The 26,310-nt window shown below is 32.7% G+C and overlaps 1 protein-coding gene across 3 annotated transcripts in view; it reads right to left on the bottom strand.

Annotated features, from left to right (window-relative positions):
• The window catches only part of ULK4 (unc-51 like kinase 4), a 213,858-nt gene that overhangs the window by 174,964 nt on the left and 12,584 nt on the right, over window positions 1-26,310 (bottom strand). For 2 of the 3 annotated variants that reach the window (XM_038126839.1, XM_038126840.1), the window contains exons 10-18: window positions 25,329-25,453; window positions 25,142-25,211; window positions 22,749-22,848; window positions 22,202-22,306; window positions 20,045-20,105; window positions 17,973-18,154; window positions 16,613-16,659; window positions 15,732-15,810; window positions 3,550-3,657 (exon numbers count right to left, since the gene is read on the bottom strand). In XM_038126839.1, coding sequence (XP_037982767.1) covers window positions 3,550-3,657; window positions 15,732-15,810; window positions 16,613-16,659; window positions 17,973-18,154; window positions 20,045-20,105; window positions 22,202-22,306; window positions 22,749-22,848; window positions 25,142-25,211; window positions 25,329-25,453 — 877 coding nt within the window. The remainder of the gene's footprint in view (window positions 1-3,549; window positions 3,658-15,731; window positions 15,811-16,612; window positions 16,660-17,972; window positions 18,155-20,044; window positions 20,106-22,201; window positions 22,307-22,748; window positions 22,849-25,141; window positions 25,212-25,328; window positions 25,454-26,310) is intronic. The other variant, XM_038126838.1, reaches the window with a different exon arrangement.

Raw genomic sequence — 26,310 nt, 5'->3', positions numbered from 1 at the left:
GGGAAATAAAGTAAGAAATAATTGGTATTAGATGGTGTGAAGGTGACAGGCCATGAAATCATGAGAAACTTGTTTTAGTAAGTAGACAAAGGATGACAAACAGTAATTTCTTCAGAAATTACACAATTTTTGAACTCTATTAATTATATTCTCAAATTATTTTTAGCATTCTAATAAACTGGTTTTAATAAAAGGGATAGGATAGGCAAAGTGGGGGTTAATGATGCAGAAATAAATTACACTTTCTAAATTTGCTGATTTCTGCTTGGCTTACAATAATTCAACATATATACGATATGAGCATTTCAGGCCTTTAATTAAAGCATGGCACATTACTATGGAAGACAATTACTGAATTGTCTAGTAAAATTAATTTTCCTTCTTTATAGAAAACAAAACTTTATTTGCCACATATAGCCGTAGAGAAAATGAGTCTGTTAAATGTCCCATTTGTAAGCTTTTCTTCTACTAACTTTGTATTAGGATGTATGGGACAATATAAACAGTAATAACAAGAGTGGTTGGACATCGAACAGACACATCAAATCCACTTCATTCTATCTCCTCCATCTTTTCTGAGAAAGAACGCGCTGACAAGTAATCACCATTTGCCTTCCAAGGCGTTGTGTATATAAATTTAATAAAACACAGCCCAAGTTTCAAGAAAGTAAAAGTAGGTTACTTTCAAACAGGCAAAACCGGAATCTTTTCTACCTGAAAGAAGCAGGACAAGACTAAAAGTCAAAACAGAGTCAAAATGACAAGCTATGGTGGAACTACCATGGGTCTGTTTCTCATTGTATTCACCTAATTTAACCAGAAATTCTTTCAAGGTCTTTTGCAACCATACATATTAAATGTGATATAAAATAAAAAGACTTAAGAAATTGCGCAATCCTAAAACATTAATAGTTCTTCATTCTTCAAACTGATGAAAGACTTTCTGCAAGGTTTACTCTCTATTCAGAAATTTAAAAAGGCAAATGGAGTATGAACCTTAGTACCGTTCTTAATTACATAAACAAAATGTACAGCATTTGACACATAGTAAACCTAAATATCACCAAACACTGGGGAATCTTCCTACTTTTTGCTCACCGCCCATGTTGGTTTTGATTAAACTTTAGGTTCTGCACCCTAATAACACAAACAACCCAAAATTAATAAAAATATTACATAGAATTTGAAAGTTTTCCCCCAAGGCAATCCACTCAAGAGTATGAAAACATGCTCCTTGGAGTCTGCTCATGCTACTTGTAAATTGCTCTTGGCTTCTGTTTGGAATAAAAATGCAGAGATGTAGTGTAAGATCTTGCTTATGAGATCTCATAAGCAAGTACACACACAATATCAGAGTTTAGGAATGCACAGGACCTTTATGATTATCTGGACATTTCCCAGTATTTTCTAAGCCATGGAAGTGTAAACAGTGATAATGTATTTTACTTCATTAATCATCCTGCACCTAAACAGCTGAACTTGATTTGAAGTATTTGATAATTTATGATTTACCAAATGTTCACATGAAAAAGAAATAATCTTTATTATTATTTCATATAAAAATTGTGGCTGGACCTAGAAACACTTCAAAAAACCCCAGAGGGAATAAACGAATAAAAAAATCAGACATGCCTTCAAAAACGTACAGCTCAAATGAAAATATTTAGCAGTTTGATAAAAAAATCAAGCAGACCAAAGAAAGCACAAAATGGATAGAAACAAAAAAACCCAAATGTATAGTCCTTAATGAATTAGATGCAGTTATTACTTATTTTTCTTTATTAGCCAAGTCATAAGTCTTTGCTGTTTAAAGATATAACTTGGCAATAAACTTTTTGGTTTCATTTATTATATTACCTCTGACTTGCTATATGATCTTGGCAAGGTTATTCAGCATTACTGTACATCAGTTTAATAAGCAACAAAATGCCTACAACACTACAGTATTCTGATGTTAAATACATAGAGAATAGAAAAATGAAAAGTGCTTTTCTTAAAAAAATTGAATGGTTAGTATTTTCAAGCATACAAATCACATGGATATTTTTGAAATTTTACCAAGACATGGTGTCTTGAGCTCATATATGTCCAAATACTTGTTCCTACACTCTATTCATTTCTTAGCTATAACATAATACAACTCATTAATATTTGTGTGTGTGTATATATATATATAACCAACCTTGAAAAGTGACAGAGTTGCCACATATATGCAAGTTGTAATGTTTCAAACATTGTGAAATTCATACACAGACTGAAAAATTTGTCAGGTCACATTTTCAGATGGAAAAAATCTGTGAAAATCATTCTGGTGTTATACAACCAGTGTTAACAGAATTGTTTAAGCTATCAGAGTTTAATTTCAAAATAAAATCAAGGCATGCAAAATATTTCTGCCAAATACAATTTTCAAGTTGGAGTTTTAAGTTCATTTGTTTGATGATAGCAGGTACAAGTCCTTCCTCCTGAGGAAACAGAGCAAGTACTAAAACATATAAACTGTGACTGTGGATGCATTTTTCAGAACATAATTTCACATTATAAGTTCTGTGAGCACGTATTTGACAAATACTTTGGCAATTGTCCAACAAAAATAGGACAATGCTTGTTATTCTACAAAAACCAAGGCAACCACTACATCTTGTGGAACATGCAAAGCAGCTAGAGGATAAAGAAAATAAAACCTGGAAATTCAGCAGAAAGTCATAACTAAGCCACTCATTTGCCACATTTGCTCCACTACCAACTGCCTTAAACTAGTTAAACTAACGTGCCAGCATTCAGAGCTATTAGATGATGCAGACAATACAAAGGCTTCAGAGAAGCCAAGGTCAGACTTTTTCTGCTTGAAGACACTTTTGTTTCTGTTAAGTAAAAAAGTATTTGATTCTTAGAATAAGGAAAAACAAATGTGATGGTTTAAAGGATCTGTCAACTCCAATTCCTAATATTGACAGTATTTATTTTCTACAAATAACCTCTGACTACTTTGAATGAAAATCTACTATTTCTAGACTGAAGGTTTAAATCAGTTTTAATCAGGAATAAACACAAGTCCATTTGAAATTAGTCCGGATAAATTCATTTCCTTTTCCACTGTGCTGCAAATCCAACCATGCTACAATAAGATTTAATGTGGACATATAGATACACTGATATATAGATATATATATCTACAGATATGTACATACACTAATACATTAATTTATTGATATTATAGACTGTCCTCATACATCCTATTTAATCAACATCTCTAGCTTAGATGTTTGAACCCTTAGATCTGTCACTTAGACGCCAGCAGTGTTTATGGTGGTTGATTAAATCCTTTTATGAAGTTAAAATTCTACACATGAAGAATGTTGTTTAATTAATCTCAGATGAAATAAATTATTGGATTAGCATGTTTCTTAAAGCAGAATAACTATTAGAGAAGACAGGACAAGAAACCGTTGACTACATAAATGACTAACTAATTTGATTTTTGGTCTAGTTTTCCATGGCAAATTTTTTCACATTTGCCAAACTTGTAAGGATCACTTGCAGTCTTACCTTGCTGGCTATGAGAAAAAGCAGCTCCCCAAGTGCTGGTAGAAAGCATTGCTTCAATTTGCTGTTTCTGAAGTTCTCTCTGATTAGCTCAGTTAAAAGTGTAATTGCCTAAATTAAAAAAATCAATCAATAGATCAACTCATGTATTTTGTCAAGCAAAACATACTGCTAAAGGTAAAAAGCTTTATCTCAAACATCATCTTACTTATTCACTCTTCACTTATGCTGAAGAGCCATTTGCAAGGGATTTAGTAAGCATTGAAGGAAAGAAAAAATAATTATTACAAAACATTATATATGCAATATGGAGAAAAATGCAATAAGGAATTAGTCAAGGTGACAAATTATCTGTTCTTTCATTTCCCTCAGGACAACAGAAATAGATCTTCCAGGAAAATAAAAGCCTCCTTGCAGTTCCTTTATTTCTGTCAGAAGATCTGGGAGTTCTCACCATCAGGTTACAAAAAGAACAAACAACAAGAAACCTCTAATGATGTCCTTTGTGTAGATACCACATCAAAGGATAAGAACTATTTAAGTTTTGTCTTCTAAGCTTACAGGTGACTTACTGTGTTAGAACTGGACACATAATTTTAGTTTTTCATATTTCATGAACTTCTGTATGCAAAGCATTTATACATATACACGTGTGTGTGTGCATATATATATGTAGATAGATAGATCGATAGATATGTTATTCATAAAGATGAGGTGGAAGGAAATTAGAAAATTTGATTCATCTTATGTAGGTGACCCATTTAAGAAAATACTTTCCCATGCAAAAGTATTTGGTAGTAAAGCACTTTTTCTTCTTAGGAGCACCATGGAGTTTTTATCCTCAACTTCCCTTGTTTTACTTCACCTTCTGACCTCAGCAGCTTCATAACTCCAATCTTTGTACAGCAAAATCATATCAAAACTGGAAATGCAGTCTCCAAATCAAAGCAAAAAGATCTACTAAACAAACTTTGACCTTCTCTCCATTTTTTAAAGTAGTGCTATGCTCATTAACTGGTTTTTTTAAACTGCTTTCAGAGCATTTCTACAAATTTTATTCAGGAACTTTAATTAGCCTGCCATTCCAGAGAGAGCTTTACTTTAATATTTAAGAAACAAACATATCAGTAGGTTTCAAAGATTCTAATATGTCTGCTTGAGAAAGTAGTAGTCAAGTTGATTCAAGTGCAATTCTGCACCAAATGATGAACACATAATGACAGCATTTTCACCTTTATTACATTTCCTTTCTACAGCTATGCAGAATTACTCTTGCTTTTGCAATGAAATATATTTTGAGAACTATTTTGACCGTGGAATCAATACCATCAAAAATACCTTGTCACAGTGGCATTACAGAGATTACACATACCCAGTTAACATCCCTCAACTTCGCCTCTTTAGACTGAGGGTGAACCTACCATGAGACAGTATTTAACTACACAAAACTGATGAACTGTATGATAACACAAGCTGCTGACAATATTTCCAGCTAGGCACTAGCCTGGGACATCAAATCATCATGACACCTAATTTACACTTGTTTGTCTGCAGGCAGAACTTGAAGAAAATACAAATCAATTTGTACATCTGCTGTCGAGGATCAAGACAGTCTGCTGAAAATTATCAGTTTTAATGATAAATCTCAACCAGCAGACAACCCTATATCAATACAAATATTGGTTTGCACCTGCAATATTTGTTTTCTCAAAGCATGGTTAATGTATTTGAAAATTTTGATGACACATTATCTAAATACATTTATGTGTGCAGTTCTACAATTTTCTAAATCTTATATTCTATTAAATAGAACCATGAATTAACCTTTATATGTAGTAAATTATATATTCACTATATTCACTTGTTCTAAGTTCTGTTTGGCTGCCTTACTGCTCAATCAAAGTTTAACAAAACAGTCATTAACATTAAATATACTGGATAGATTATCCATCTTCTGTTTTGGGTTTTTTTTTTGTTTGTTTACCATTAAAATTAGGAATTTAAGATTTTAAATGAATGAAGATTAAATCCAAGAACAATATCTCATATTGGTGAACAGAAATCATTGTTTCTCACTCTCTTTCAAGACTCTAGGACAAGTTATTCTTATTCTGAAGAGATTCTAGTTATTATTTTTATTCTAAAGTGATAAGGAAGTAATCATAATCCAATTCCTACTCTTTCCTCAAATATGAATGAAAAAAGAGGTAAAACTGAGTTAACAAAATTAAAATTAAAAAGTATTTTTTCTTGCTGTGCACTAAGAAAAAAACTTGCCAAAAATCTAGACAACACTGCAATAAATTCAAGTTTTTATTTGACAAAAAACTTTTATTGAAAAAGAGGGAAAATATGTCTTAAGAAATCTGAGCTATTAGTAACTGACTTGTACTAAAATTGTTACATCTTTGTTAAAGAGAAACAGAAGTAGCATGAAATCCTATCATTCTTATCTTCATATATTATAATAAATTTCTCCATTAAGGGTTAATTTTGGTAACTGTAAGAAGATCCATAAGAAGAGTTAAGTACTACGGCAGAAGGCACTGAACATGAAATAGTCACCACACATTACAGATGACACTCATAATGTCTTATATACAAGACTTTATTTACCACACTCAGATAATGGCCCCATTTTCTCTAGAGAGCACACAGAGTACAGAATTGCCCTGTGATTTCCCTCTCTTCACTGAACACAATTAAATAATCAAATATTTTACAAGTGCAGGAAATGGGGTTCACTGACTATGTCACATTCTGAACTGGCAGAGTGTCTGTGCCAATAACCTATTTAAGATCTTCTTGTGTCCTCTGCAATGGAAGCTATGGAACAGGAAGCTGTAATTCATTATCTACATTATAAGCACATTTATACGGAAACACAAATATTTTTAAAAAATAAATTTAATGTTATATAATATAAAGTGTTCATAATTTCACAAACACATTTTAAATGAACTAAAACGAGGAAGACAAAACTGTTTCTTGCTCTTGACAGGACACTTTTAATCTCGATAAGACTGATTTGCACAAGATTTAAAATATTCTTTCATCCTTTAATAAAGAAAAAGTATAAGACCTGAAAAAAAATTCTGCTTGGACACTTTGATGCAGTATTAAAGGGTGGTATAAATTTTAGGTAAAGAAAGTACCAAAGTTTATGTGGGAAAATGCACAACAGAAAAATCAAATTTATTTTAACTACAGACTGACAAAGTCTCCTTCTTAACTAGAGTACATTCTTTTCAACCAGCCTACACTTTCCCTTTGATAGAAGTAAATAGTAATGAACTGCAAGTCCTACACTGTCTATTAAAAGCATCTTAAATTTAATAAATTACTTACACCTTTTACCCTAACTGTCAAACTGAGTGGATATAGTATAGCCATAAAAAGAAAAGAAAGAAGAAAATGTTATATCTGGACAGTCATTGCCTTAATTTACAACAATAGTGTGTGGAATTGATCTATTATCTGTGGCAGATTCTCAATCTATTTCAAGCTGTATCCAGAAGTTTCCCTGCTGTTTCAAGAGTGCAGAAGTGAAAATTACAGCATATTCAAAAAAGAAGGTATTTTATACTTAAGTAGTAGAGTGGCAATGTACAGATTTCCAACATTACTACATCTTTGATCTATTAATAGGATTGTCTGCAAGTATTAGTGGAAATTAAAATATCTCTGTAATTCTGCAAACCCTTACAGTGATAAAAGCTGTCTATGTCTCAAGCATAATGGAAATTATATTTTAGTTCATTTTTTTGTGAGTACACATGCATAATGTAATGTGGGCAAATAATGGCAAAGCAATCTGACTTTCCTCTGAGAAAAGCACTCTCACCAGGTTGAGAAACTATGCCATGGTTTTAGTGCCACTATCCAGAACAGAATCTAGAGTAGTATTCAAGTACTCATCTTTAAAAGGGTATATGAAAAAAAAACCTGCCAGCTTTCTCTGAACATCTTGACTCAAAGTGGGTCATGAAGTAAGGAGGACTGAAGAGAAAACTGACTGCCAGACTATGGATGTGGCATTAATGCTGTCCAGAATGTAGGGAGAAAAAAACCCAAACAAACAAACAACCAAAAACCAAACAAAAAACCCCAAGAACAACATATTGCAACTCCTGTAGAACTCCTCTAGGGAAAAAAAAGAAGGCAGAAGTGTAACATTTTCCAGGTGGATACAATGCAAAATTGACTCATTATAAAAACTCTTATCTTTTCAAATTTTCTGTAACTGCTGGAGGAAGAGGTCTTAGTAAATGAGTAGTCAAATCAGATGTCATGAACTCAAAAGGAGATTCAGCTTACTTTGGAATCAATTCAAGGTCCCAAAGGGATAAAATCAGAAACAAATAAAAGCAATTAACTTATAAATCAGGTATGTTTACTAACAAATAAAAAACAGACATAAAAGTACTTTTAACAAGCTTTGGAGTTTGTTTGTTTGGGTGCTGGGTTTTATTTTTAAGGAAGAAAAATGTTATTACTTCTCCCAGCCCATCAAGACAGTCATAGGATCGATCGCATGAGCTCAGTAGCAGATGTTCATGAATACATCTGATTTCTACCCCAGCCCTTAAGTTTGAAGCTTTTTAATCATAGGAAGGACTAGGTAAAAATATTTGCCCCTAACAGCAAAGACATTCTGTTTTTACTTTGTCAAAGGCAAGCAAAGAAAAGGATTGCTTAGGAGCCCAAAAAGCAAAGATTTTTCCCTTCAAAACTCAAGTCAGAGGCAACCAACTGAAGATGGTTCACATCTAAAAATGCAAACTGAAACTGGAAATCAGTCTCCACAGAATAAGGGTTAGCAGGACCATCCTAGGCAATGATATTTTTCTTTTTTTTTTATTCCTCCCTTCCTTGTTTTTACTCTATTCATAAACTGATTTGAAGTTACTCTAAGTCATCTTTTTCCAAGCAGTAGGCCTTTTATCCACTTTTTAGAAGCCCTGCTGACAACACTCAAAGACCAATACCCACTGACAAAATATACATGTAGAATATTTTAGATTGATTATTTCTACATAGAATATCTCATATTAAAAAAAAAAGGGGGTTTTCCACAAATTTACTTTGAAATTAGTTCAATTTGCGTACTGCAAATTATTTTGTTCTGCTCAATGAAGATGTGAACTGGACAAAACAACAGTTTTTCCCTAAATAATTCTTTTTTAAATGTGATTCATACTAAAATAACTTTTTTCCCCCACAGATGATAGCTAAAAGGTCTGGTACTTAGAAGAAAAGCTAGGACTACAACTAATATACAAGTGATCTTGCCTGACAATGAGCCTGGTTTGAGTGTCTTTTAGTGCAAGAATAGAAGGCAGTAGGAAATTAGGCTTTCCAGCTACTACCAGTGTACTCTATCACAAAAACATGCTGTAGCCTAATAGTGTCAATCAAGTAAGCACTTTAGAGGAAAAGGCTGGATTATTTTCTTCAGTTCCTAGCCTATGATAGGATCAATTCACAAGTGCAAGACAAACGGAGGTGGAACAAGGGCTCTCTTTCAGGTTAATTCTTTAGCGTATGCACTTGGTTGTAAGAACTGCACAGTTCAGTGTGCAAATTGTACAACAACTTCCATAGCCACAAAGTTGCTTTGTGTAAAAAAATTAAAGTACCAAAAATATATTAAAGCCAAATTCTCAGCTATGTCAAAATCTAACAAAAAAAAAAAAAAAAACTAAAAAAAAAAAAAAACTTACAGCATACTACAAAGAATTGCAATATTATATGATGTGACTTTGTAAACATCACATAAACAATATCAGAATAATGTCAGGACATATTTAGGGCCTTACACAGACATGTGTCTTTCAAAGCTAATGGAAAAAATAATATGTTTCATGTCAAGAAGCTGAGGCACAAAATTTTTTTCCATGTGGTCTCTCTTGCTCATGGACAGAATGACAACTGCACATTTCTCTTCCTGTTAGTATTTGATGCTTCTGCTGACACTGTAGCAATGTAAGGAAAGCAAATATTTCACGTCTTCCACAGAAAAAGAAAAATGTTCCTGCTAAGTTATTTTAACTACAGAAACTCTGTTCCATCTAGTTCATTTAGCCTTTCACGCCCTAAACGTATTTTCAGTGTATATGACAAATATGACATACATACATGACATACATACATTTCTGCAAATAAATATTTATGTATCTGGAAGTTATATATATATATATATATATATATATATATATATATATATATATATATATATACATATATATATATATATATATGTATGTATAACTTCCAGATACATAAATATTTATTTGCAGAAAGAAAGGATCCTGGAGGCACAGATCATCATCCCAAAAATAACAGAATTGTAGAAAAAACTAAAAACAACACAGCAGTTTTACTAACATAAGAACTAAATTGAAAACAACTACAAACGTATCTAGTGGCAGCACCACTGATATAATTTTAATAGAAAAATGTACTATTTCACCTATCAAAGAAAATAGAGTAAATTTAATGGACTATGAAAACAGTGTCAATTAAATATCTTTTAGAATGGTAGAGTATTTGCTTCAGTCAGGCAATTAATTTAAGAAAATTGCAAAAAGTGATTTAATCCTGCAATCAGCAATGTATGTTTTCTCCTTCCTAGGTGAAAATTTCCTTGTTTTCTACTACCAGCCTGCTTAGGACTTCAAACATAAAGCAAGCCAAATTAATTGGATTGATAAAAATAATTTTTTGAGAGAGGAGAAAGAAGGATCTTCAGTTATGATAAAAAGTCTTAATATTTTCTTCAATAATCCAGAATTGCCATGCTTGATATATTCACTGTTAATTTAATTATATTTCCATTTTCTGTTTATTAATTCAGAAGAACTTCTCAAACACACCATGAGTTTCTGTTAATTTACCTGAGAAATGTCAATTTTTCATTTGTTTTCCTGCCACGTGCCCCAGGCAAGTATGCAAGTTATAATTCAATAACCAGGTTGTTGAAAATAAACTGAATAAATTTATTATATAGGTTGAAAGTTTACTAGAAGTCACTCAAAAAACTTAAATTGAACCCTTCTCATTGTTACCAAAGTATTAAGTGACAATCCTGATTATGTCAGAAAGAAAACTGTAAGGTTTTAAGCAAGTTACAAAATATGTGTGTATATGAACATGTGTAAATACTCACACACACTCTCCTACAGATTCTATCTCCTAACTACAGATTTTTTAAATTTGGGTGGGTTTTGTTCCATGTTGTTTTTTTTTCCATGTGAGACATATCAGATCAAAACAAGGAAAAGGCCCTTGGAGAAAACAAGGATACACTGAAATTATAATAATTTTTGAGAAGACTTATAAAGTCATTTTACAATAAAACAACATTAAAACTAAATAGGTGCAGAATAAATGGCTGAATCAAACAATTTTTATTTGAAATCACTACAACATGAGCAGACATGACAGGCCTAGAAACAGGACTTATCAGAGAGGTAAGCTAGGAAATTGACTTAAAATTGGCATTCTGTAAGAATTTGAATGACAACAAACTGTAGACCTTGAGCAATGTAGACACACTGAGCTGGCTAGAGTATATATAAGAGTTACAGGTCATAAGACTACACCTGTAATAATACAGCTGCTTTCCAGCTGTGGAAAACAGCCACTAAATTGTAGTTTACAGAAATTAAAAGGCTCAAATTATATGGCGTTTCAGTTTGGATGGAAACAAAAATCTGGATATTTCACCACTCTGACAAAGGAATCAAAGCTCAGTATTATGAAGATATTCTCATATGCTGTCATCCTTCATGGGCTATGTAATTTATTAACTTGGCCATGGAATACATTAAGCCAAAGGCTTTGCAAAGAAGCTCGCAGTGTGAAGGCTGCACCAGGTTCTCTGAACCCTTTAAATACTCAGCAGAGCAGTGGATCAAGGTCTGTTAAAAAACAGGCACAACTGCCTAGGCCATAGGGTGAGATCGTTATTCCCATTTAGCAAATTTCAGAAAGGTAAGGAAAAGGATTAGATTTTGCCACCAAAAAGGCAAGACAGGGAATAACTCCAGGGTGGTGTCCTTCCAGACAGAAAAGGACGCTGCTCCCTGACATGGAGGCAAACTGTTAAGTTACTCTATCATCTCTTAGTAAAATAATAGACTGAGTCTGAAATGTCACATCAGAGTGGCTGCATCCTAGGTGGCAGAGGGCCCCGTATATTCACAGAAAGGAAAGGACAACAGCTTCTGTTAATAAATACACCAAATTAGATATGCGTCAAAACAAGCCCTCCTAACTATGGAAGAATTTTTTTTCCTGTTAGATGAAGAACAGAATCCTGGAAAGAATGGGGGGTTTTTTTCCACTGAATTTTATTAACCAGTTTCAAAATCTAAATACAAAAATAAAACTTTAAAGTTTAGATGTTTTCCTAAGATAACTAGCAATAAATAGGAGGAAATTATGTTTCAGATTTATAAAGGGCAATTCTATGAGGGAAAAAATTATATTAAGTCAGGAAAAAACATATGACCTATTAAAATCTTTTTATTGCAGCTGCACAATAGAAGAAATTGCACATAAAACATCTTCATCTGCAGTTATACAAGAGATCAATTCCCCTATTGTATTCTAAGATCAGTGTCATTTTTTTCTAATCAATGCAATATACTTCTTAAAAATACTTAACCAGAAATAGATCAACCGCAATTGAATTTACAGATATAAATATTCATTTATTCTAATTTTTTCTAATATGACCTACATACTCGAATACATCAGCAGAATAAAGATAGTACACAGTTCCATGCTTCTCCAGCCTGTAAAATAGTAGTTTACTAGCATTTTATTTTGTGTTTTAGTGACCTCTGGTGGTTATATTCAAAGGAAACTGCTGTTCCCTGCTTGCTTGAAAAAAAAAAAAAAAACTTTAAAAAACTCCAAAACATTAATTTTTCAAAGACAAATAAATTAAAGGCTTTTGGCATGCATTATGTGAAAGTTTACTTTATCCTGTAAAATTAGGTTGGGGCTTCTTTCTTTTCTAAAGTTTTCTGCCTCTTGAGGGATTAATGCTACTACTATTTATAAAACCATTTTAACAACAACAGCAACAAACACGTAATGGTACAGATTCAACCTCAAGGATAGACATTTATTTAAGGATAGTTCCTCTAAGTGGGTAGAAGGCAGTAGGGGGTAGAAATAAAGAGTTAGCTTTTTAATATGTAAGGGCCAGCAGTGGCAACCAGCACGAGTCTGTACCAGGTCCTGTGCTACTTTGAAAGCACAAAAAAATCACAAATAAGTGATGACTCTATAGTGAGGTAACAAAAAAACTGCAAAGAGGCCTTGACAGACTGATAACAACTGGAAAGAAAACTTGATATAAATAGCACAGTACACATATGGGCCAAAAATAATTCCAGAATCACATGTTCACAAGTTCTCAGATGACTTTTCACACTTTTCACACAAATTTCATATCAAATCAAATTAGAAGGTACTAGGAATGGAAGAGGAAGGAAAACACAAAAAACCCTACCAAGAGACAGATCTATATCTTCAGACTGTAAGACCTGGATCACAGAATGTCATTTTAGATTATGCTGTTCAGCTCAAGACACTTGATTCTGACATTTCCTAAATCACAACAGCCACTAATAAACTTTACCTGGAGCATCAGGTGGTTCATATGAGAGGATAAATTACAGCATTATATTTAATTCTGTATATAATGCTGATAAAGAGGTTTGCTTTGTGGTGGGGTTTTTTAAGCATCATACAACATAAAATAGCTGACAGTTAACAAGAATGTTCAACCAACCCACAGATTCTCTGAAGGGAGCAGAGGGGAATACATCTCTAGATGAGACATTCCTAAATTACTCCTTCCTATTTTTCCTATAAATTAACTATTGAGTTTTGTGTACTGCCTACAGTTATTTGATTTTACATTATATATGCAAAAATAAATTTGAACACATGAAAATATTAGAATTCGATGGTTTTTGTCATCATTCTAATTTCATTTAAGCACTAAAATATTTTTTAGTTCAGAGATATTACTTTGAGAGAAAAAAATTTGGAATTAATATCATTAAATAAAGCACAGTAGATACAATTTTAGCTCAGACCTGTTAATTTTTTAAAAATTCCTTATTTTCTCAATGAATGTACATAAAAACTAATTTTAACATAAGGATAGGGCCAGAAAGTTAAAATGAAAGTTAATTTTCCATTCTAGTTCTTCAGTTTAAATATCACTGGTCTTGGACCTAACTTGGTTCCTGACATATATGGATACTTCTAAAAATGCTAAATTCCATTTGTGAATTACTCATACTCATAAATTCAAATAAAAAAAAAAGCACTGTAAACATTTTGAACAAAATAATATTACAGGTCAATTTATAACTGTGGCAGTAGCTCTCTGGCCACAGGTCTCTCTCCTAATTGTGCAAATAGGAAATTCATAACCAGCTCGCCCTGTGGCAGCAGCTCTCTGGCCACAGAAAGCAATGCACAACTTTCCCAGGCATTGTCCTGGGGAAGGCTGTGAGAAGATCAGAGAAAAAGAATGATAAACAATTCATATCTTCTCTTGCTGCACCTGTTGTTGTGAACATGTGGAATGTGTTATGGAGATTTGTTTACCAAAGGGTGGTTTCTTAATTGGCCAATGGTGATGGTGTTTGGATGGAAGGACCAATTGGGTCCACCTGCATCATGACTGTCTGTAAGGGTGATGAGTTTCTTAATAAGTATAGAATAATAAAGTGATTGATCAGCCTTCTGCGAATCATGGAGTCAATGCTAATTATCACCTGGCTGAGGGCCTGCAGCAACATATAACTACTTCAATCTATTGCTTTTAAATACAAAAGCTGACTCTGATATGTGTTTCTTGATGTAAAATAGGAAGCTAGGGAAATATGTTTAGCCATTGTTGTGTTTAGCTGTTGCTAAATATATTACTGCTAACCTCCTGAACAAACACCTGAAGCCAAAAGCCATGTGGACATCTCAAAAAAACTTTTGAATATTTTAACTTTAAAAAGTTAAATATCAGAAAAAAATCTGCCACATAAAAGAGCATACTTAAATTGTAACCTGGAACTCAATTGCTGTGAAACTGTCAGTATTGAGACTGTTACCAAACTTCAGTGACTGTAACTATAAGGACTTCTGCCTCACTTTGGAACTTCACAAAACAAACAGCAAACACTAGGTAACAACAATAATGTTTTGAGTTCAGCTTTCACTACAGAGTGGCAATGTTAACAGCAACGTTAATGGCAACATAGCAAGATAATCACAATCACTTCCAATATTCATTAAGAAGAAACCAGAGGTACCTAAACCAGCAAAAACCTCCTTAGCTACATTTCCAAAAGAGTCAGGTATTAACCACTAATTGTATCTTCCTACACCAGATCTGCACAGCACGCAGGCCTGTTTACAGCTTGTGTTTAGCAGTTGGGTCTTACATTCAAACACCCACTAAATTGAAGTTCTGGCTTCACCTCATGAAGAAGAAATGATGCCACATTCACACTTGAAACAGACATTAAATAGCACATTCTGTCAAGATTTCACAATCTGTGTGCATGTGTCACGTGCAAGAGAAGGACAGAAAGACAATCTAATCAGTCTCCTGTTTAAGTCAACTACTGACCATGTAATATTAAACAAGAAATTCTTCTCCAAAGACAATTACTTGCTCTTCATTACACACATACTTCAAGAACTGTGAGAAGCCTCAAATTAAAAAATTATTTTTTAAGAATTCTCAACAAATTTTCCCATCTCAATATATTATTTTTTGAAAAAAATTATCTAAGACACAGTTGTACTATTTTATACTAATTACAAAATTAAATTAAATTTCAGGATAACCAAATGTGTCAACAGTTTCTTCTTCTACATGCACAACAAGTATGACAGTGACTACTTGATTTTATGAAAAGGAGAGAAAAATGCTAGTTTTATCATTGCTGGCCACAGGTTAGTAAAGACCAGAACTACAACTACACAGAATAAGCCCATAAATTTATAGATTTAATTAATTGATTATATTACACTTTACACATATGAGTTAAAAATAAAGCAGGGGTCAAGACAAAAAATTCTGTGAAAGCTTCTGACATGAATAGTAAAAGCATTAAAAAACTCCCTGCTGGGAAAAAAAGAAAGGAAGTTACCTCAGAAACAGGTACATTTTCTTCAAGTTCAGATGTGTGTAACGCCAGTAAACCAATCACTCGAGCAATGTTTGCACGTCTGTGTATCAAATAAATATTTTGTAGGTTCAGGAAATATATTTACAAAATACTACAAAAACAATTATATCTTGTTTATATTCTATACAGGTTGTTAAGGGCAGAAAAATTTGATGTCCTATTTACAGCTCAGATTTTCTTCTCATTTCTTTGTATCAACAAGTTATTTCAGTATTTCAGCCCAATTTAGCAGTAAATATATGCATAAAGACAATTCTTTCCTCTCACTCTGAAGTGTGAGAGTTCTTTAGTTTGTTAGGATTACTAATAGTCATGCTCATGTTCAGTTTTTATATAATACAGAAAACCCCTACAGATAATTTAGACTTTTCAGGAGAGCTGACGAAAGAGAAATTAAATCTGTATCAGCAAATCAGTTTCTAATGTTGCATTAAAATAAAAAATTGGAACAATAAAATCAACGTCTATGAAAGAAACAGCAGAGGGCACTATCACATTGAACTACTCCTGAGAGGTATTGGGGAAAAGAGAGTTGCCATTATTTTACTCTATTGTGGCATGGAGTTATTTTATTCAGTGATTTTAAGTGATTCTATTTGATGCACTAAGTTCTATGTTATCTACATAAAATTTTAGAGTTTTTCTATCATCTTTGGTCCTATAGAATTAATATATTAATTCAATGCTGAAAAAATTCCATTTTATATCATACTCCCAATCAGATACAACAGCAGTCTGACAGGGTAAAAAACTCCTCAAATAACCTGTTAACAAATATCTTTAATAAAATTCCGTGACAAGTCTGTATTTGAACATATTAATTTACAATAGGTATTACTTACATATCCCAGTTGGCAGCTGCACGCAACTGCTGTATCAATGTGGGAAACTATAGTTTAAAGAAGACAAATAAACATCAGTGAATTTCAGTGATCTGATAGCTCCAAATAATAAACAAGAAATCAAAATATCAGTAATTTCATAAAAATGTATTTGGGTAACATTTGCTAAGAGAATTATCACGGACAAATACTGCAGATATTGTGCAAACAGTGAGTAAAGAAATAAAAATAAAAAAGCCTGAATGGAAAAATATTAATATTTTTCTAAATTTTTGCCTTAAACTAAACTACTAAACATATATCTGAATGTCAGATTTTTTTCATTCTGAATAACATTATTTAAAGAAAAAAGGTCTGATTCTTTCATTTAAGAACCAAACTGCATAATTACGAACTAATTTCTAAAATGTTCTGTTAATTGCTATTCAGTTACTGGATTATTTTGCCCCTGGCTCCAAATTCTCCAATGATAATAGAATGCACCTTCCAGCAATTCTGTTTCTGGTTTTCACAAGAATGTTATGGCCTAAGACCTATCACTGCTTCCAACCTAAATGATCTTCATCCAGTTTTTTGGTAGTGCAATTTTCCCTTTAGTATCTTATACTCAACAATAACACATCTCAGCTTTTAACTTAGGTACCTTATTACAAATGTAGGAGAGCAAAGTAGTTTACTTCCCATTAAATAAAATAAAAAGTGCTCATCTTAGAATAGCTTCTGTAATGTCTTCATATAAGGGGGAGGGGGAAACAAGCCTATTTCTCTTCTGCACATGCAAGACTTGAAGAAATATATTAAATCACTATAAAGCATACTAGTAAAATTGTTTGTCTGGTAGAAAATGGTTTTTGAAACATGACACCCAAAACAGATTCTTCAGAGAACATGGTCACTCGTTGAAGGCCTGTTTAATTAAAGTTTTACTGCCAGTTCTTTAAAAAGCTTTCTTACTATGCTTTACAGACATATGACCAAATAAAATTAATTTATTAATTCATACATGAACTCTTTACAGTATCCTCTGCCACTTAATGATTTACAAAGACTAACTTTTCATCATAAATTATTTTACACTCTTCATAAAGGTTAGTTTTTACTCCAACATTTTCCCTAATACAACAAAACTATTTGTAAATGCATTTGAAATCTAAGACAAAGAATTAGTTTTTCCTAAGCTCTTTGAAAACACATAACATGGAATTTAATGATTTTTTGGGGTTTTTTTTTTTACTTTAATCAACATCATATTTTTGCCAGTACACCATTGATTTTTTCAAGTACAACTAAAAGCAGCTAATTTTTGATACAACGGCAAATATGTAAACCATGTTGATTCCTTCAAAGCTTTATTACTTACCAGCTGAGAGCTAATTAGCCTGTTTGCAATCTCCTTGTGGACAACCAAAGTACACAGATAGTACAGTAAGTTCAGTTTAGAACGTGCTGCTCCTGTATTCTTCTCACTGGATTCAAGCAGGGAACACACTCTTTTCACAAAGTTATTCCAGTCCACATCTTTCATAGAGGACAACTTCTCAACTAACCATGAGAGGAAAACAAATAGTTTAAGATAATGGATCTTTAATAGAGCTTTAACACACTGATAAGTAAGATCACCATGAATAAGTAAGTTCCAAAATTTAAATCTAATTTTAGAACTTGAAATGCTAAAGAAGCATGTTAGAATTCATGTCTGAAGGTAACAGAAATCAAAAAGGAAGCAAGAAGGAAAAAAAGGATAAAAATTCAGCAATGGAAGCCTCAAAACATTTTTGAAAGTGCAAACCTGCTAAGTCCTTCCCTTAGGGAAACATATATTGGCATTATATTTAGGAAAGGTAGCAGCTGTCCTTCATCATTACTAATTCTTAATAAATAAGTGCAGTTTCCTGTAAGTAAATTTGAGGCAAAACCTAACAAAAATCAGTGAAATCTGCTCACAATAAATAAACTGAAAACATGTATAATCAGTCCTACAGGTAGGTATCTGCCTAGCTAAGCCTTAGCAAATCAGGACATGGATGACTTCTGAAAGAGCACAAAGAAATCAAGTCACATGGACAATTAACATATATCTTGTGGTTTGATTCATTGACCACTGCATAGGAATTGTGATTTTTTTCAGACTTCCTTATCAGTCTCAACAGTTAATTTCAATCTAGCAGCCACACATTCCCTCTGTTTTGGTAGTTATTTAATAATAACTTATCTGCCACCCTGATATGCTCCAGTATAGACTATTTAAAAGCATGTTTTCTGTCTTTTAGCCCAATTTACACCTAAGTAATGACACCTTATAATGCAGGCAAATATACATTAGCAGAGGTGAAAACAGGTTTGGCTTTCAGGTATTCATTTTAATTCTTCCATATTATCTTTAATCCTTACTGACAAGCAGTCAAATTCAGTATCTTCAAAAACAATCAGAAAGTTGTTGAGAAGAAAGCTACAACTCTGAAAGCATCACAACCATAAGAAACACTGTCCCATAATAAATAAATACTGACAAGAGTTAGACATATCAGAACATCAGTGTGATAACTACTTAAATGTAATATGAAACATACTATTTCCCTCATGCTGTGGAATCTGATCATTTCTGGATGAATAAACTTAAAAATATTTTTGGTTACAGTCTTGACTGGGAGATTGAGTTGTGTTCTTTCCAAATACAGAATTTCTTCTACAAATTAAGTCTTCAAAATACATACTTTGTAGAAAGGAAAGATGAACTTATGCCTAGGAAGAAGTGCTATGTGAATTCTAGAAGGACTACATATCTGGCTGACATCCCTCTTCAAGCACAGTCCAGTATTTTCCTTAAAAAGACTACAGCAAATGTTCCACGGGAAGAATTGTTACGCTCATGACAATGAGCTGACTTTCGTTTTCAGAAATATTTCCAGACATTGAAAATTAACAACAAAAAACCAAACCCCAGACAACTTCATATTCCCTTTTTGGACATGAGTGCCATAACATTTCAAAATTAAAGGTGGGACTGGCAAGGCTGCCTAGTATTGTGGCTGATCAACACTGAACATTTTAAGATCTTGCTGCCACTTTCTTGCCTCCATTTGTCAAATTGTAATATATTTGGTTATTTCAGTTTAAATCTCTCAGTTGGAAAAAAATAGGCTGGTTTTCCCACACTAAACACTGATGACTGCCTGATGGCAAAATTTTTGAGCAGGGGTTTGTAACTCAAGAAAGAAGAAGAGAAAGGAATATCATTTAAGTGTTTGTACTTGAAAAGGCTAGTCAAAATTGGTCTAGGTAAAAATGTTGCATACACAACAATAGTTTCAGAATAATTAAGAGTTCTGAAACTGTCATCATGTATAATCTGCAAGGGGTGGCTACAGGTCTTACAACAGTGAGTTACAGCAGCACATGCAGAACCTGTTGGAATATTCAGCAGATCCATACCTGAATATGCTGGCATATGTAAAGTTTTCGGGTCAAATCTAACCGGTACTTGCTTCATTATCTGGAAAAAAAAAGACACATTATAGCTAGTTTTAATACTTTCCTAGAAAATCTCTAAGTAGTTGAATGTGAGAATACAAAGATGCAAAATTTGTACAGGATGGGTGTACATGCTACTGCTCACTACTGAGGAATTTTCCATTGTTTTCTGGTATGTATTTCTTCCAAGCAAATATCTGAGATTTAACTCTATGTTTTTTATATAATTATATTGCTGGTATTTCCATTTGAGTGATTTTTTAATGGGATTACAAAATCACAGGATTTTTTTCAGTTTACATTTTTATCTTACTTGTATGCAGAAAAATACTTGCATTTGGGTTTCAAAAGCTACTGAAAGGAATTATGCAGGTGACAGCTCACAAAATGGTATAGCCATTCATTGCCATACAGTAAATACATGTATACACTAGACCACTCCTGAATAGAAAAATATTATCAACAGCTAATCATTAATAAGGTATAGGGACTTTTTTCCCTGCAAAACCATCATTTTCTTGTAGATCATGAAATTGGATGACTGCTCAGTAACTGAGCATTTGAGTGTGATTATCAGTAAATAAAGAACTTTTAAAAAGGCAATTCTGTAATGGAATTTAGCCTTTGACAGAAGAAGTTTAAGCTTAAATAGAGAGTTATTTTCTTAAAAAGGTCTTCAATTCCACAGATCTGCAGAACACAGGGAAATTTTACAATTTAAGCTGACATTTCAGCTTTTAAAATTCTGCCAGCATCTAGCAAATCCCTTTCCCGGAGATTAAATTGCAAGCTCTTCAGATTTACCAGGTGTCAGTATCATCCTTAAGTCTGAAAAGGAGACTACAGAGTCATCACCAAGCAGGCAGTGACTCTGATTACATGTCCCTGGAACTTAGCGGGCTATTTTGCATTAATTCTGAGTCTGGCATTGCATGGTAAGGAGATTAGTCTACATGTGCACATCAGTATGTGCACCTACCCCTAATCTCATCTCTTATACTTGTAGTAAGAAGAGAAGCAGTGAAGGACTAAGGCTTTGTGTCAGAGTCCTGAGACAGAACTGAGAAATTAACAGTGGTAGCATTCAAACATATAATTACCTTTGCAAGTCTCCACTAGGAAGGATGTCTCTCACCCCAAACATATTAAAAGAGTATTATTTGGTAGTTACTTATCTAGCTGTGTAAGATTTTTAGTTTTTGAAACTGTAAAGTGTTAAGAAACAAACCAAAAGAATTGTTAATACTAAAGCAATACAGCAACTAAAAGCTGTAAGACATTCCTAATGAGTTTAGATGCACACTTCCAAGGAAAAATCTTGCATTCCCCACAGCAGCAATTTACTGAGTAAAGTTGCTATTTTTTTCTGGCTTAATTTTTTTTTTTTTTTGCTAAATTTTTTCTGGCACAGAAACAAAAGGAAGAATAAAGGGGCTCTTGCGTATCATTCTTTCTACCAATACATCTGCCTATAAATGCACATTACATTGTCATTGCAGTGGAGAGCACTGATTCTTTTATTATTTGCTCTTTACAGTCAAACTTAAGTGTGGATTCCCTGCTCAGGAGACTTGTTACAAACTGTTAGCACATTAGAATCCATACAACAGAAATAGCATGGACATTTCTTGCAACCTCAGGTGTTCTTTAGGAGGGAAAATAAATTTATGTTGAATAGAAACATTATCACACTAAAGAGTAACCCATGTTATTCTGTAATTGTCTAACTCCTAATCTAGAAGGCTTCATAGATAGCTTTGTTTAGAGTATAACAAATGAAAGTTTTGTGTTCATTTAAATAACAGATATCAAAGCAAGTTATCAGAAAACAAATCTACAAAAGCATTGAACACAGCATTTAGTAGCGTCTATTTCTTGTAAGATGTTATTTAACACTATTATTCGATCCCAAAATAACTCATTCCTCCAAATAAGCAACACAATAGGATTATAAAGACTGCCAAAAAATTGCATGAGACCTTGCCAAATAATTGGGTGGAACTGCTTTAAAATGAGAATTATAAAGTACAGGAAAGGAGTTGCACCCTGATTAAAAATTAATCTGCAAAAATAGTCTCAACCACAAGTTCCTGAATCTTATATTTTATTTTGCTATACCTTCGGATTGTCAATGATTGGTGTCACGACAAGATCAGATTCAGTGTAAATGAGCTCTTTCAATTTTGACTCCATATCCTGCTGACTTGAGCACACATTTTCAGCCTAGAACAAGAATAAGGTTTTTATGAAAACTGTTTTCTACCAAAAAAGAGTTAATCATGTTTATTCACAAAATATTTCATTTCAACATTATCCCTAGCAGTCTGGCCATGGAAACATATTCTAACTTGCTTTTTAATTACATAGTAGCAGATAGGACCAACTACAAATTATGGTAAAAGAAACATATTGGAAGAAAAAGCATTAGGTCAAAATGTAGATTGAGAAGAAAGAAGACAACTTGCCTTTTATGCACTAGGGCAAAGAAAAAGGAGACTAAGAATACTTCTTAACTCCTACAACTGAAGTTCTGCAAGTATTTTTTTCAATCAACTTGCACACTTAATTATGGAAGGATGCAAAAGAAAGTTAACTTTGTCACAGACTTTAGGCTTAAATTCTAACTAGAAAGACTATCATCCCTCAATATAAACTTTCTACTCACTTTTTTCGACCATGAATCTCCTTGTGAAGAATTTTTGATTGGGACAGTAGTAGCATCATGTACTTCTACTGCAGAGTTAGTTCTAGGCGTGGGACGAGAACTTCAGCAAAAGAAATAGAAAAATAATTAAAATCCAATAAAGACTACAGATTAAGCTTCATTGCAGACAACTTTTTTGTTTCTCTTTTGAAACTTTCATGTCATACAGCAAATTTTCAAAGCTGACTAACATAACTTGCACTATGTTCTGCCTGATCCATGTTAACTAAACATGACTTTTCTGTCTTTAAATGTTCTGACAAAGTTAGGATTTCTTTGCTGGCTAGAAAAGGGAGGACGATATTTTGTTGTAGTTATTAAATGAATGTAATTTGATTACTTTCTCACCCAAAATGACTCTACAAACTGGAGGCTAAACCATTATTATCTTAAGTCCTAATAAAAGAAACATACAAAGCAAATTAACTTAACAAAAAATTGCAATTTATTTCATGTCATTCTCTTCTGACACCCAAGTTTTGGCTAAGTAATGGAAATTAAAACTTCCTAATTTTTGTGTATCACTGTGAACTGGGTTTACCTTTTGTTTTTCCTTTTTAAAATCCTGTCAGCTAATTAGAAAATGAAGAAAAGAGAGACTAGAATACTGCCATGTTGCAATTGTCATAATGCTTCTAGTGAACTTGGAGTTTATAGTACACAATAACTTAAATTAAAACATTTTAAATCAACTTTAGAATTATCATGATTGGCAGGCCAGGAAACTAGTTAAATCAACAATTTTGAATGAACATGATTTCTTGATTAGCAGAAAGTAATAAGCACATTAAGTTGCAAATCAGATTTATTAGAAAAAACAACTAAACTAAAAATACAAACACCAAACAAAATTGAAGACACTCAGGAAATCAGTGATCAAATGATTAACATAACTGTTCTCATCTTCCACCTATTTTCAACAGAAATTTAAATTTAAAGGGCACAATGAAGGAATGCCAAAATATTACCTACATGAAATATGAAATATTTGATAAACATATGACATTTATGGTTAAAAAAAAGTATCAGAATGTGCCTGGAATTTTAGTTCCTAAACCAAAAAATTCCATGATTTCTAGCTAGAAGGCTGGACAAATTATTCCAAACATGTAGATTTGTTAAATATATTTTTTTCAATCAATTCAACTGATTTGCTTTCATTTATGTTTGAGATACAGATAATAGTACCTATTTTTTCAGTTCTCAAAAGTTTTCTCAGTTTAAAACAAGACAAGAGATTGCTGAATTAAACTAGTTAAAATGAATGAGATCTATTCCATTTGCACAAGTAGAAGAAGCCACTGCTGTAAAAAGCTGATTAACCACTCCAGCAGCTAATTAAATTCTGATGCCAAGTGCCAGGTAAGCAAGTTTCTTTCACTTCAATGCTTTAATACTTTACTAGACATCACATACACTGTTTTCAGAAGTTATATCATTGATGCAAAGAGAATTTCAGAACAGATTTTTTTAGTTGTTTGCATTACATTTCTAATTTTGTATTCAATGTACTTATATATAAATTACATTGCTAAAAAGATATTATTTGGATTCCATTTTTAATACCATTGTAGCCTTTCTTCTGAGCAGCTTGCCAAATCAAATGCTACTTGAAATTACTAAAAATATATGTTTAGCTGTGATGATAAAAAATATAAGTGAGATGATAATTAGTACTTTATTAAAACCAACGAAAATAACTTTAATATACAGTATGGTGTACAAAAGCCCTATTTGAGGTTATGCCAGAAGCTTAAAAGAGTATTCTCAAACTTGAATATTTCTGCTTGATGTTGACAAGGAAAGTATTTCACTAGACAATCTTCTTGGTTTAAAAGCTAGTACAAAGTTTCAGAATCAGGCCTCAACTAAAACAAATCACTGTTAAATCAATCGTTATTTTTTTACTTAATACACATGTAGTACTTTAAAGACTCTTACCAATACCTTGCAATGAAAAGCTGCAGGAAGAATTTATTAACAGATCATTCACTGAATGCTCATTCTTATGTATTTAAAGCAACCGTACTCCAAGAGAAAGAAGAGAAAGAGAGAGAAAGAGAGAGAGAGGGAAAAGGAGAGGGAAAGGGAGATCTAAACAAATTTTAGCTTTCTGTTTAGACAGACAGTTAAATAATCAAAAGTTTACTTTCAAGAATGAGAGTAATAAAGTCATACAAGCTTTAACTGCACACACTGTTTTCACAGCTCTTCAAATGTATTTTACTACTTATTAACTGGTAATAGAAAATTTAAAAGGCAACACAGGCACAGCATTACAGTCATAATAATAAAATGTTTGAAGAGACAAAAACCAACACCAAAGATACAGGATTACAAGAAGGTTTTCATACCTGAGAAGAAATATGGATTCATTTGATTTACCATCAACCACACTTTTGGGCCGCAATTCAGTCTGAGTTTCTACCGAAGAGAGAATATGAACTTGCATTCAGAGGTTAAAATCAAACAAAACATAGGGAGTAAATATGTTGGTAGGATTGATAAAATAACTAAAAATAACATAATGAGCAATATTACCTATTTTGAAAGAATTTCTTGGTGATTTAAGACCTGCCCTTGAGGATGACAGGTTATCTAGATTTTCATGATCACCCACTGACTCTTTGGCACTACAAGAAACTGATGACTCTGTGTCTTCTCTGCTGTTTAAAAAATGATATTAATTACAGATTTTTAAAAAAGAGGATTGATTATATAATAAAAAAAATATTATATCCATTATCTGTTGCAATTGTTAGCATACAGTTTAACTGTCATTCTCTAGAACAATACACTCTTTAAATATGTGTTGCACATACTTTTTATATTGGTCATGGCAATGATGAAAAATAAGTTTACAGCAAGTAACTTGGAGAATATTAAAAATTCTATCATTGGAACTTAAATGAAAGACATTAAAAAAGTTAAATTATTACCCCATAATACAAGAGATACTAAAGAAATACTAAAAGCATTACAGACATTTTAACCCTCACAGGAAAACGTCACAAGAAACCTATCTCCTATAATGAAATCTGTAGCCAAGATTAAAACCCCGTTTTTGGGTGTGTAATGATTCACTGTCACACTTGAATGCAATTTTATTGATTTTGGTTGTTTGGGCATTTTTTAACATGTCCTTATATTATTCACATGGAAGTGGGTCATAAAACCTTAATGAAGGCTCTCCAGGATATCAAATATTAATTCAACCCACACTGTGAAGAAAATAGATACACAGGCCTCACAGTTGGGAAAGAGAGAGTATTGAGCTTCCTTTGCATGTCAAGCCAATGTTTTACATTTGTCATATTTGTCAGTTAGTGCACACATCAGCAGATATTTCAGAGGCCTTAGAAAAACCTCAAGAATATGGCTAAATAGCCCAGTATTCTGTAGGGGATTAAGGTTCCTCTGGTTCTCCGAAAATTCCCCAAAATTAGCACTATCAGGATGTTGACATAAGTCTTGCTAAAATCTTGAATAAAATCTTAGTTCACAGTATAAACTTTAAATAGTA

Source organism: Motacilla alba, chromosome 2 (assembly GCF_015832195.1).
Source record: "Motacilla alba alba isolate MOTALB_02 chromosome 2, Motacilla_alba_V1.0_pri, whole genome shotgun sequence".
Lineage (NCBI taxonomy): Eukaryota > Metazoa > Chordata > Aves > Passeriformes > Motacillidae > Motacilla > Motacilla alba.
This window is presented reverse-complemented; position numbering and strand designations above follow the sequence as displayed.